The following is a 14,015-nucleotide window of genomic DNA, read 5'->3' as shown; positions in this document are numbered from 1 at the left end:
ATTTTTTTAAATAATAAATACAATTTACATAATATTTTTCGCATGTGACAGTATTGGTACGCAAAAGTAAGTCCAGAAATGTGTCATTTGTGAACTCGTTATAAAGCTCAGATTTTGCTGATTTCCAAAGCTGTGAAAATTTCTTTTAAAACATAGATTTTTTAAAAATTGAAATAGAAAAACTGACATATTTTCATCTACATTTAAATAAATGTGAAAAAAGTAACAAATAGGAGAAAACAAGATTGCAAAAGATATTGAGAGTTATAAATAACAAAAATATTTAAATATTATCTAAAAGTGAGTCAATACCAAACAAATCCTAGTAAAATAAGTGTCGAATACGCAAAAGGTAAATGCCCATAATGAGGGGAAAAAAAAGCAAAAATGCCCAGAGAAAGAGAAAACTCAAAATGTGAAAGTTATCAAATATAAATCAGAAATCTATTTAATAGTGGAAATATGTTTAAAACATTTTTACATAACACTTTTACATTTATATTAGCTATTTTTTAAACTTTTTACATCACTTTTCTACTTTATTCAATTTGACTTCAAGTAAAAATAATTTTATTATTATTATTTTCTTTTTACAATTTCAATGGGATGAAGTCTGAATTGCTCAACTTTTTAAATACTTTTGTAACATTATTTAAGTTTTTTGTAACACAATTTATCAAAATTTTTAGCACCTGTATTTAGATCTAGTTCATAAAAGGTTACAGGAATGTAATTGTAAATAAAAGTTAACATATATACTCCTAGATCTTAAAAGCGAAAAAAATTTAAGAGACAAATAGTATTGAACTTTTACTGCAGAAATAAACTTAGATTTTTATTTATTATATGTACATTATCTAAATGATACACAAGAGAAACTAAAAATTAACTTACTTGTAGGCTACTTCGAAGTTCAGATAAAAATGTGACAGGTGCTCTAGTCTTTATGTAAGAATCCAATTCCTATATAAAACATGATTTATTGACACATTAAATTAAAAAGTTTCCATAACTAAACAGTTAATCAAAATATGTCAGAAAATAAATTATAAATTACAACTAAACTAGACACATAATAGTTAAATAAATGCTTACGAACAACTACACAAGAAAATTAGAAAGTGATATTACAAATGTTACTATTTTTTCAATAATAAAGTGTTATCAAGTTTTTCCGAATTGATTTGAATTAAATAAACATGATGATGAATTCTTACTAAAATTTATGATATACAGTTGAACCTGTTTATCTCGAATCCCACGGGAAAGGCGAAAAATTCGAGATAGAGGTTTCGAGTTATGCAGGTACTCTAAAAAAAAATCAAATTTAATTAAGAAATTCTCTTAAAAGTGCTTTAATTGTTTTCAGTAGAAAAATATAGACATTTCTTTAAATTAATTACACCAAATACATCTATTTACATAACAGTTTTTTAACATACATTTAACGCTGAAAAAAATTTTTCCAAGATTTTTGACGAAGAATTTTATTTATTTCGATTATTCTTTTGAGGTTTGAAAGATCGCAAATTCCTCATAGCCAACATTTTCCTGGGATTCTAGACTGATTTATGAGAATTCTACATCTTTTTCTACTTCTTTTGCATTCACTTTTGATTCATCAATATGATCTTCAGCTTCTTCCTCTTCATCTGATATTCCTTTGACATTACCAATGATTTAGGCATCTGTCAATGTTCCACATGTTACCAGGCAGTTGTTCACTTGTAAAAATTTTCAAAATTAAGGTCAACATTAAATCCAGATTTTACTGCATTCCATTCTGGCAAATCTGGCACCGCATTTTCAGCAAAAATATTTTCTTCTTCTTTGCTGATGTCTTCAATCTCTTATTCATCATCATCTCAGCTATTCTTAAAACCATTTTGGATAGTTTTTAGAGACACATTTCTCCAGGCAAAACAGTAATTCTGATAGCGTCTAACTTTTTTTATCGATAACATCTACAAGTTTGAGTACCAACTGTTTTCTATAGTTCACTTTAAAACTCTTAATTATCCTTTGATCCATTGGTTGCAACTTTGAGGTCAAAATGAATTCCTATTCATAGCTTTTTTATCTATGTTGAAAAGCTAACACCTGACGGTGACTACTTATTAACCCCTTACTTACTGCCAGAATCATTGTATTCCTTTCCAGTTAAGGAAGTGCAGGGATAGTGATTGAAATTCCAAGAAAACCCCCCAACCTGTTCATCCCGACTTCCTGTGGATTCACGAAATTCATCTCTGTCTACGAATTCTACTGATAAAAAAAGTTGTAAAATTTTTGCTCTATTGTTAAAAATTCGAGAAACGGAGGTTTCGAAGAAAAAAATTTCGACATAAACATGGAAAATGCATTGATTTTAGACAGTAAATGTAGGGAATTTTAAAAATTTTGAAATAAAGAGGTTTTCGAGATAAAGAGGTACGAGATAACCAGGTTCAACTGTATATATATATAAGAAAAACCATGTCATTACAGATATGTAATTTTACAGATATATGATGTATTAAAATAAAATAAATGAAATATCATGGTGATGCCAGTTCCTTAGCATATTTTGTCGCCTTTGACTAAATAAATTTAAAAGGATACTGAAAAATAACATGTGTGGATTTAACAAGACATTTTTCATAAAGTTCAAGGCTGTAGTCAAAGAGAATGGATAAAAAAAATAATAACTGTGGGTTATTGTTGCAATCTATAACACAAGACAGTTCTAAGCAAATTAGTTTATAAATTTTGTCAGTTTTTGCATGCATAACACTGAGTAAAAGTTTATGAATTGTATGTTTCATGTGCTTGACATTTTTTGGGATGTTATCATTTTTAACACTCATCTTAGATAATGGCAGAGGCAACAAAATGTTCTTCATATAAAAGAAATTTTTTTTCTCTATTTAAAAAATGAGAAATTAATTTCTATTTAGATTCAATAACACATTTCTAATTATTACACAGTTTCTAAAACATTTTCCAAATCATATTTGCACATAATTTCCATTGACATTCTTTTAATGTGTAAATTAACATAAGTCACTTTGCTTTCATTATAAATCATTTCTACAGTGTAAGTTATTTTAAAAGTAATTTTTCTTCCAGAGCAAAAAAGATGAAAAGAAAAATATAAAAGCAACCACTATTCTGTTTATTATTTATCTATTATAGCTCGGTCAGGTCTTTCAAAAGTCAAAATATTTTAAAAAAAAAATTTGGGAGAAAATGAGCAATATACAAAGTGGTTATTAATTTTGTTATGTAGCCAAGCTAACAGTTAATCGACTTTATCCTTAAACAAATGATATTTAAAATCTAACAAAACTTATTACACAGCTTGAAAATTAAACAATTAAGAGGTACTGACCATCGCGTGTTGTCTATAAATACTTGCAATGCTTTGATAATGATTTTACGCGTAATACCCATTTAAAAACACGAAAAAATATTATCACATTGATGACAGAAATTTTACAGAAAGTCTTAAATTTTCAAATACACACATACACTAAAAATACATATATATATTTATTTAAAAAAAAAAAAAAATCTTCCATACGNAAAAAAAAAAAAAAAAAAAAAAAAAACAGTTATGCAGTAATTTTATCAATTATTTAAAAGTTATCACTAGATCACCTTTTTGAAAGATGCTGGCACAATCAGAGTATTAAAATTTGCGAGTATTCTGGGAGCTTGAGTGATATCTGGTAAGAGATCAACTTTTAAATTAGGAGTGAATGGATCTGGTAGTCTCATATTTCTTGGAAAAGCACTTAAAATCAAGTTCCGCATCTGGATACAGTTAGGGGCAATAACATCGCAGAAACCATAATGATAATCACAAAGAAACTCTGGGAAATCATGTAGTAACACTAATAACACTCTAAGAGTACCCTAAAAAATAAAACATTTTGAGTAAATAAGTCATAGTTAAGATGTTTCAAGAGAAGTAAATAACTTTATATTTACCCTGTAAAGTAATTGGATGGGAGATGCGAGCTCGACATTTCTGAGGAAAGGAGACAAGAACTTGAATAAGCTAATCAACAGTTGTGCATACATAGTCCATCCCTAAAAAGAAAAATAACATTAAAAAATTTTGTTAAAAGAATTATACAAACTAGGAAATACAATAAATAGTTGAGGGAAGAATATTTTATGTGTTTAGAAAATATTAGATACTTAACTAAATTTTCCAATTAAAACAAAAAAGTAATTTTATGAATTTAGAAAAAAAAAAAAAAAAAAAAAAAAAAAAAAAAAAAAAAGAAGGACTGCAAATGAAAACTGCTACAAAGCCACTTTTTCTCTCCAGAGTTCGTAATATTTAATACTTAAATTTTCTAAATCTTTTTTATTATAAAGAACAAAATGTATATACTTTCTAATAAAAATCATAAATTATATTTATTGATACATTATTCTTAATATCTTAACTATATTTTGGAGCTCAAGATTTAATTTTTCCTCCGGGAAATATAAATTTATGATATTTTTCTTTGTAACAAGCTTTTACGGCTAACTCCACAAACTTTTATTTGAAACTCAACAGTTTTTATTTGAAACACATACATTAACTGTATAAATCTATAGCCAATAAATTATACAGGTAAATGCCCATAANTGCCTTTTGCGGTCTTAGGTAATAAAGAGTATTGCTAAAAGAAATAGAGACCTAATTAGTATTGTGGTAAGAAACAAGACACAAGATAAAAGTTCACAAGATGTATAATACCAGAAGGCTGTAAGAATTTGTGCACTTATTGCTTCTAGTACTGCCTCCGGGGCACTAAGCTCTAAGAACAGCATTATAAAAATTCTATGATAAGGCAATTGTTGGAACTCTACACCTTTCAATTCCTGATCTTGTAAAAGCACACCAGTAACAATTCCCAGAACCTAAAATACATAGAAAGTTTAAAATTCATTTTGTAATATGGTTCACCAACGTGGCCCAGTTTGATCTTTTTTGGGTGGGGCACATTTTTTTTTACAAGTTGTTTTTTTTCTTCTTAAAAATTCACTGTACTGTATATTTTTTACTTTACAAGCAAAGTAATTGTAATTTATTTTTATTTAAATAAAAACTTACAAGCAATTGAAGCTTTATTCACTTGGCAATTTAGTTTTAATCTGTTTTATATGATTTAGCTAAATTAACTTAATAAAAGCTAATGCATGCAATTTGTTGAAAGCATATTAATGTGTCTTCAATTAGAACAGAAATGTGAATTATCCGTTCTCATGAAAAAAACATTAAAGGCTTATTAAAATCTGTGAAATATTTAATTCATATGCAATAGTAATTATGTTTTTATTCAACAAACTTTCATTTCAAGAACTTGTATTTTAAAACGAGATCAATTTTGCATTTTAGGACTTCTACGCAGAGTAATGATTTAACAGGGTGCGCAGTCAAAGTTTTCTACAAAAAATAAACACCTTTTAAGTACTTTTTAAGCACTTTAAAAAACTCATAATTAGGATGATATGCGCACCAATAAATTTCCTTCTTCACATTGATATTGTTGAAAGTTCTTCATATTTATGTTATCGAAATACAAACATGTTACATGATCATGATAAAATAACTAGTTTCTGACAAAGAATTCATTTCTTGATTATATTAGCCACCATAAAAACAATTTATGCACAATTTCTAATCTATTCTATTTTTGAGTGGATCATTCTACTTTTTAAATTACTTGATACAATAATGTAAAATTTTTTTAAATTCAAAATTACAGTTATTTAAAAAGGTTATCAAGTGTATTTTTTAGATTTGAATAAAAGTTATTTATAAAAGCATATTCAAGAAAACATTAACAAGATTATTATTGATCATACCGAATTTGTAAAGATAAGTAAAGAGTTAAGCAAACTAAGAAAACTTTAAATTCACATCACAAAAATCACATCAAAAATATAATTTGAAAAACCACACAAATGGTCGAAAAATATTTCATTCACTTAATTATTTAAAATGTATAGTAAGCTAAATATGATTTGATCTTTTAGATTTTATTTTAGCAGGAAACCAATTGAGTAATTTTTTCAATTACATATTTACAGGGATGATTGTGAGCCCAAGTCAAAACTCCGGAAAATTTCTTGAGTTAAAAAAAAATAAAAAACCCAGTTAAAATTAAAAAAATTTAAACAAGGTCTCCCCCTTTTTTTCTCAAGATTTCTTAGTTTACTTAAAATATATTTAAAATTTTACACATACCTATACCATTTACACATACCTATGATGACCTGGAGAAGTAATTAAAATTTACAAATATGTCTTTCTTTCTTGAGTTTATGATTATAACTATTTACTGATAAAAAATGAATATTAATCATGAATAAAGTATTTCTCTGGCTCTCCCTTACAAACAAATAAAATAAACTGTGTTTTTAAGTTCCACCTTTGAAAATTTGATTTCTGGAAACTTCTGTGATCAATGATTTTTTGAAACGCTTGGACCGTCGATCTCCGGATCACTGTTAGCGAAAATTCCGGAAAAAAGGATTTTTTCCGGAGCACAATCAGCCCTGTATTTAGGCTAATTTTTTGTTGTGTTTCTAATGTATCCTTTTAATTTAATAATTTTTTTCCCCAAGCTCTGTTAAATATGCTAGGAATTGTAAATTTATGAGCTTAATAATGTAATTTTACAAGCAATTTGTTGCTCCGAATATAAAAATTATTTGCTCCAAAAACTATATTTACTTGCTCCAAAATTGTTTTGCTGCTGTTCCATCCCTGTATCAATAAAAAATTATCAGCTTTAATGAAATAAAATTATTTTATGTAGCTAAAGTTACTGAATTTCTATAACGTAAACACAAAGATGTAATTTATATACTATTATAAAAAACATATATAAAAAAATGGCTTACATTTATACATATTGATAAAAAATATATTTTAACTATATTTCTGAAACTAATTAGTCTTTACTTTTTTAAGATTGCCTTGAAACAGAGTTAGGTTTTAGATACTTTCTAAGAGTTGAATAGTTAAATAAAGAAATTGAGATTCAGATTATTTTTTTCATATTAAAAAAAAAAGTTCAATAAAAATAAAACAATAGAACACCCATTTATATTTTACTGCAAGGGATGCACAAAATATTTAGTTTTCAGATAATTACGCTAAATTTTAGTTTCTTTCTTTTATTGCACTACAGCTAACAGTTGACTAATTTGATGAACAATGTTGTTTCATGTCCTTTTGCTGAATATTCAGTTAGGCCAAATCATAAATCTTTTTTTTATTTTACTAATAAACTTGTTCATTTATATAATGTATCACAAAAATTGATGCAGCAAAAAGAAAAAAGTATCGGAATTTTGTTAAACATTTTGCTGGGCCTGTAAATAAAGATATCAAATTTTATTTTTTGTTTGACCTCTTATTTTTTCATCAGGCTTAGTTTAATACAATTTAAAATCAATGCAGTGAACATATTTCATTAAATCTTTGTAGTTTAAAAGATGTAATTAGGCTTAAAAAGTTTATAGTTTTTTTTTTAACAGAGACGTTTCTTTTATTGAAAATTAAAAGCCACAAAAAATATACAGAATCTTTTGCTTCGATGTGTGAAATATTAATTTAAATTAAGTAATTAACCAATATATAACTAGATTATATTTTTTGGTTTTCATAAACATGAAATTAACATATTTATATGTAGTCATATTTTTCCTTTAAATTGATTTATTCCTTATTTAACAGTATTTTCGGTCATATTTTATTTTTCTTCCTTTCTAAGCATTATTCTTTACTGTTATTATTTTGAATAATATTCGAAATTAAAAACAGTATTTCATTTTTATAAAGAAATTCTGAAATATTCCCTTTACATGTAATGCTTTATGGTAATATTTAAAATGGTTGGTAACTTATTAAGTGTTTTACAATTATTAAACAATAATTAAGTTACTTATGTTAAGTTAAGTTAAGATTTATTAAAACTATTTTCAGTCAACATAGGCTAATAAAATAATTGATATAAAATTGTAAAATATTACTAGGAACCTAGTTTCTGCAAAATTACTAATCAATCTGTTTTACAAATTAAGATTTTTATAGTTACCAAAAATTAAATAGAGCCTAAAAAACAAAATTGTACGCAAAGTCGCAATAGGCTTATCCCAGCAGACTCTGGGACTAAATCTGTGTTAAACCAATTAACTTTTAATCGTTATGTTACAATCTGTCAATTGTTAAGAAGCAAAAAGAATTGTTTAGCAAACTAAAACTCCCTGAAAAATAGTTATATTTCAACAAAACAAGGGATTACTAGTTACCAAACATAAAACTTCTATGTTAGATGTAGGCCTTTTCTGCAAATTCGGTTAAAAATAATAAATTTAGCTATAACACAGACATAGGAAAAAAATTATTAGGAAAATTAGAAAAGGAGTAAAATTAGTAGCAAAAAAAAAAGTAGGCATAATATCCAGATTTTTCCTCAAATCCTACTTTGTAATAAAAGTTTTGCACTTACTTTATTTAATAAATTGACTTTGGTAATTGTATTATTTGAATCTCCACTATGCTTGACTAAAAGGGCAATCAGGCGAACATAAGCATCAAGAGTATGGAAGCATTTGCCTCTAATTACTGTAGGAGATTTATTATTTTGGTCCAACAAAACTCTGTAGGAAAGGTCCACACACATTTCTGTACTGAGACGGAAAAATCTTGTAATTAGTTCATCAGTTTTTAGGATACCTTGCAAATTCATCTGAAGAGGAAGAAATAAAATTATTTATCATTTCGAAAATATAAAATAAGTAAATAAAAATCTTAAAACAGATATATTCATAGCTTATCATTTGACAGCTATAAAGTTAGCACCCAATTTTCTATAAGCATATAGCCCCCATTTACCAGGGCTATATCTTTTAGAAGTAAAGCAATTTTGATTACAGAAATTTTTTCTTATATAACACCCTTGCTTTAATTAGTTACTTTTTGTTTTGTTAGGGGAGCTTTCTAGATTTCTCATTCTGCAGAATATTTATTTTTTTTAAAAATAATTTTCTCAAATTAACATGAGAACATTTTACTGTCTACAATTATTTTACAAAGTGACAGCCTTTGGCTTTTTTAAAAAACTGTAAACTTGTCACAAAATCTTTTGCTATAAGCTACAACCCACTTCTGCACAGTAATTTTCTTAAAGATTCCCAAGTCTTATGAGGTTTAGCATGAAAATTGGGATTCAAGCCCGGTGAATAAGAAGGCTGGTCTCGTAATGAATTTGTCTAAAAAGATTCTTGAATGCCTTTAGCTATTTGTGCTAAAAGACAATCCTGTTGGAAGGATTTTTTTTTTTGTTTTTTTAAAGAACTTTTGTAACTAAAGTGGCATAACATCTTCCAAAGTGAGTTTGTAATATATTACCATGAATATTTTAGTTTTGAACATTGCCTAAGTGATATCTTTACTTAATATTATACATTAAATTTTAATGATCAATAAGAATTTACTGAACCACATTTAAAAAAGAAAAACACTCAATAGTTATTTTAATGCAGCACTATTTGAGATTAAAGGTGCACTAATACATTTTTGAATGCTTACTTGATGAACAAAGAGAGAGAAAGCCTTGGTACTATCTCTTCCTGCATTAGGAGAATGAAACATATTCACCCATTCTCTCAATAAATATTCAGTTTTTTCATAAAGTCCAGGAGGATCGTCAAATTCTCGTGCTTGTGTAATTCCAGAATACATCATTCCCATTGGCCCACCCCCAGGAGCTCTATCAAGGAATGAAGCATCTGCTGATGTTCGGATTAAATCCAAGAGTTGAGATAATCTAAAATGAAATAAAGAAAATTATAATTAGGACAAAATTCCTTCTTAATATTAAACAAAAAGTAGCAATTTCCTTCACAGTTACTAAGACAAAATAAAATGATGTAGCATATTTAATCTTGGTTAGTTTTTTAACACCTGTTTTATTATTTCATTGTATCAAAATTTAATTTACAGCAGGGTTAAATCGCATTTAATTTCAGGAAGAAAAAAAATGTAAATTTTTGAGCTACAGGGTTCATGCTCTACTCCAGAAATAAAATTCAAGTACTTTTCAAGGACTTTTTAAGACTTATTATAAAATTCTCAAGGACTTAAATTTTAGTAAAAGATAGACTAAAATTTTACATTTTAAACTAAAATATTTTGACGATAATAGTTAGTTGACGATAAATGTTAGACGACAATAGCAGTACTGAAAAATAAGACTTCCATTGCTCTCTTGATTTCGGAAAGTGATCTAAGTATAAAAAATGCAAGGGGGATTGGCATCAAGTCAAGAATAAAATTCATGATTCATAAAAACGTCAGATTTGAATTTTGCACAAAGCCTATTTTAAGCTAGGTATGCAACCTCTGAATAAGCAAAAATTCGGGCAGGACGGGGGGGATGTTCTATATAATACTGTGATATCAATTAGATATTTAAAAACAACTCTGCCGGGAGATTTTTATTTAATATTTAAAGTGGAAGAAGCATTTAGAGAGTGAAATTTAAATTATTCTTAAATACAATTTTGACCACTTTTCTATTAAAGAAAAATCCTAAAATCAAACAGTACGTGTCATCACTTGAAAGACGGGAAAGTCATTCTCTCACACATACGTGTGTCAAAAAGTTAAACACAGAAATGCTGGAAATAGGGCTGTTTTCCTGAGTTTTTGATACTTTTCAAGGTCATTTTGAATTTTCCAAGGATTTAATATCATTTTCAAGTACTTCTAGAGGCCCTTGAAAATCAAAATGAAATTCAAGTACTTTTCAAGGCCGCGGGAACCCTGTGAGCATGAAAAAACTTTTTGTGAAACAATTTAAACACTTATCTTTCTTTTTTTATAAAAAAGTTATTTTTACAAATGTTTGAAAATTTTCTAACAGGAAAAAAATTAAGACTAACTTTTGAACTTAAATCATTATATTTCGCATGAAATACTGCCAATAATTAAAAAAACCTTACACAGAAAATTTAGTAAACACACACAAAAACAATATATAGTCTATCTAAAGAACTCCCCACGCAATTTGCCTAGAGCATTGCAGGTGACTATTATAACGAGGTAGAACTATTTATACAGTGTAGGGTAAACATTTAGGAAAAATTATAACAAGGGTTGGCAAAAGAAGTATCAAAAGCTCTGCAACTCTAAAACGTAATATTTCTTGTTTCCCAGTAGCAAACAATCTGAAAATCAGTGGCAGGAAGAGTTCTTTAGACACACTATAGTTAATAAGCCTCTATTTAGATTGGCTATTCTCTCTCTCTCTCTTATGCTGATAGTTGAAAAATAACTATTCATGAAAGGAAAAATATACATATATATAAAAAACATACCCATCTGGAAGTTGCTGTCGCTGCACAGATGATATACGAACTAAAGTTTCAACAGTGTTGTAAAGGTCAGACTAAAACAAAGATAATTTATTTAAGATAAAATACAAAATTTCAAATTAAAGAAATATGCGTAAAACTGTTTACATGTCATTTTAAATTCTCACAGCTTTGTATAACAAGTTTGCACAAAACTGAAATTTAGAGAGAAGTCACACTATTTTTTTTTATGTACCACAAATTTAAGTTTGAATAAGATTTAAATCCACAAACAAATGTTTATTTACATTAAGAAGTATAATAAAAAAAAGATTTGATTTTTTAATTATAAAATAATTTTCAGTATTTTTTAAAATAATTATGTTTAATTAAATGTATTTACTATAAAGACATTCCAGCTTAATATTTAACACTAAGATAGAGTTAGTCTAAAAATATGCTAGTACAGATCTATGCATCAAAAGTAGAGATTTTAATCTTAATTGTTTTAATTAGCAGATTTTTTTAAAATATACAGAAAATAATAAAAACAAAATAATTTTTTGTAAGGCTGGACATTATGCTATGAAAAAACATCTTTTATCAACTTTATGTCAATTAAGAGTCAAATTAAGTTTTTTGTGTAGACTGGCATTGAATGGAATTATTAATCTATAGTGAAACAAGTAATTTCAAAAACTTTTTAACCTCATAATTGTTAACCCTAAAGATAGTTTAAAGTTGACAAGGGTGTTTATTTGCTACCATTCGAAATAATAATAATAAAAAAATTTGTGCGTAAGATGCATGCCATGATAGTATAACATGGAATTAAAAAATATTAATTAAATAAAATATTGAAATGCATCCATGTTTAAATATAAAATTTTGATAAAATAGTGAATGTTACTTTAGTTTTCAAGTATTAATTTTTTCTCCTGCAGAAGTTTTTCAAAAATAAAATAATTTATACTTAGGCACTAAAATAATTGCCAAAGTATTATTGATGTCAGTGTTCCTTAATTGTGTTAATAGTAAATACTGATACTGTGGTAATATTTATTTTTTAATATTATTTTTTTTACAGAGTTCTGAAATAAATAAATACTACTATGTTTCTTACTTACCTCTGACACAAAACTAGCAGATCTTTCATCCAAAAGATACATTTTCACCAACTGCATTGCAAATGAAACAGCCATAAGATTTAAGCCATTTTATCCATTGACTGAAATTAAAGAAAAAAAAAATTAATACAAATTTAATACTAATAATATAATTAAAAAAAAAAAAGGAAAAAAAAAAGCAAAACATATGCTGTAGCAGCCGAATTTATCTGTATTACAGAGTCCTATCCAATTATCATAAAGCAGCAGAAATAACACTTGATGCTTAGCAAAAGTCAGAGATATATTTTTAATATTTTATTTCAGGTAGTTCTTATTTATCCCTATTTGTTTCAAAATTTTGTTAATATGTTAAGCAGCTTTGGTGGTTATAAATTTTTTTTTACAGCATTAGTTTTATTCATTGCAAAATTTAACACTCTTTTGCTAAAGTTGGGAATTATTAGGACAGTTTTAGCAACAATTTATAGTTTTAGCCTGAGACAAATCTGAACTTTACTGGAAAAAATATCTTTACAATGAATATATATTGTAAATAGAAGTTTTACTTTTTAAATACTCTACTAAATTGCACAAATAAAATAGTTCTTAGAAATATTTTCATTTAATAGATTATGTTCTATTTTAGAATTGACAAATGGATAAAAATAATAAAAAATAAATAAGAATTTACCCAAATAGAATAAAAATATTGAAATAGCAAAATGATGAGAATTTTTAAAGCACAATAAGAAATTGATAAATTGGAACAAAAAATTAAAATTCTTTAAAAAAATTGGCAATATATGTATTTTATTATATACCTGTGTCACAAATGAAGATCATAAGCTTGCAAGTTAATAAGATGGTTTCTGATCAGGACATCAACTGATTCAAGGTTGTATCTATATTCTTCTCTGCTTTCAATCAGCCACCGGGTTATTTGTTTACTTGTCCATTGATGACCACAGATTCGATGATCAGCCAGAGTTTTTAGTACCATCAAATGTCCCTCTTTAAAACGCATAGCAAACTCCATTTCACTAGCAGGTTGACTCATGCCTTCTAAAAAGCTTTCCACAGTCTGAAAAAAAAAACAGTTAACAAAAGAATAAAACTGGAAAAAAAAACCCAACTAAAAAGCTGTTTAAGAAAAAGGAGTTACTTTTTGTAGGAGAGAAACGGCAGCAGGCAATTCTTGAGAGTTGCGACAGAGAGATACAGCTTCAAGTAGATTGTGAAGAGCCATTACATGAGTACTTGAAGAAGCTACACTGCCTTGAAGTAGCATCTCCAAATCTCTTATTAGTTTATCATACAATAAACTAACTTCATCAGTAGCATACGGCTGCATCAGCTATTAAAAAATAACATGGTGAAAATTACTAACAACACTTACAGAATATATTTTAAGTACATCTTTATAAATAAAATATTATTCCTCATATTTTTAAAAATATTTAAACAGATTTATCATTATACTCATGCGGGAGTTGTAAATCATTTTTTATTGCACGCTGAATTCAGAAAAGCCTGATTAATGGGTTATGAAGAGCT

At 26.9% G+C, this 14,015-nt stretch overlaps 1 protein-coding gene across 1 annotated transcript in view; it reads right to left on the bottom strand.

The window, feature by feature from the left end:
- Positions 1–14,015, bottom strand: part of LOC107454162 (CCR4-NOT transcription complex subunit 1) — a 56,547-nt gene that overhangs the window by 4,575 nt on the left and 37,957 nt on the right. Inside the window, exons 34-44 of the mRNA XM_071185542.1 lie at positions 13,624–13,815; positions 13,291–13,542; positions 12,480–12,569; positions 11,377–11,447; positions 9,587–9,824; positions 8,505–8,744; positions 4,739–4,902; positions 4,598–4,661; positions 3,973–4,074; positions 3,640–3,897; positions 895–963 (exon numbers count right to left, since the gene is read on the bottom strand). Of these exons, the coding sequence (XP_071041643.1) occupies positions 895–963; positions 3,640–3,897; positions 3,973–4,074; positions 4,598–4,661; positions 4,739–4,902; positions 8,505–8,744; positions 9,587–9,824; positions 11,377–11,447; positions 12,480–12,569; positions 13,291–13,542; positions 13,624–13,815 (1,740 nt within the window). The remainder of the gene's footprint in view (positions 1–894; positions 964–3,639; positions 3,898–3,972; positions 4,075–4,597; positions 4,662–4,738; positions 4,903–8,504; positions 8,745–9,586; positions 9,825–11,376; positions 11,448–12,479; positions 12,570–13,290; positions 13,543–13,623; positions 13,816–14,015) is intronic.

This window comes from Parasteatoda tepidariorum, chromosome 1 (genome assembly GCF_043381705.1).
Source record: "Parasteatoda tepidariorum isolate YZ-2023 chromosome 1, CAS_Ptep_4.0, whole genome shotgun sequence".
Lineage (NCBI taxonomy): Eukaryota > Metazoa > Arthropoda > Arachnida > Araneae > Theridiidae > Parasteatoda > Parasteatoda tepidariorum.
The sequence above is the reverse complement of the archived record's forward strand: the minus strand, read 5'-3'. Positions and strand labels throughout refer to the sequence as shown.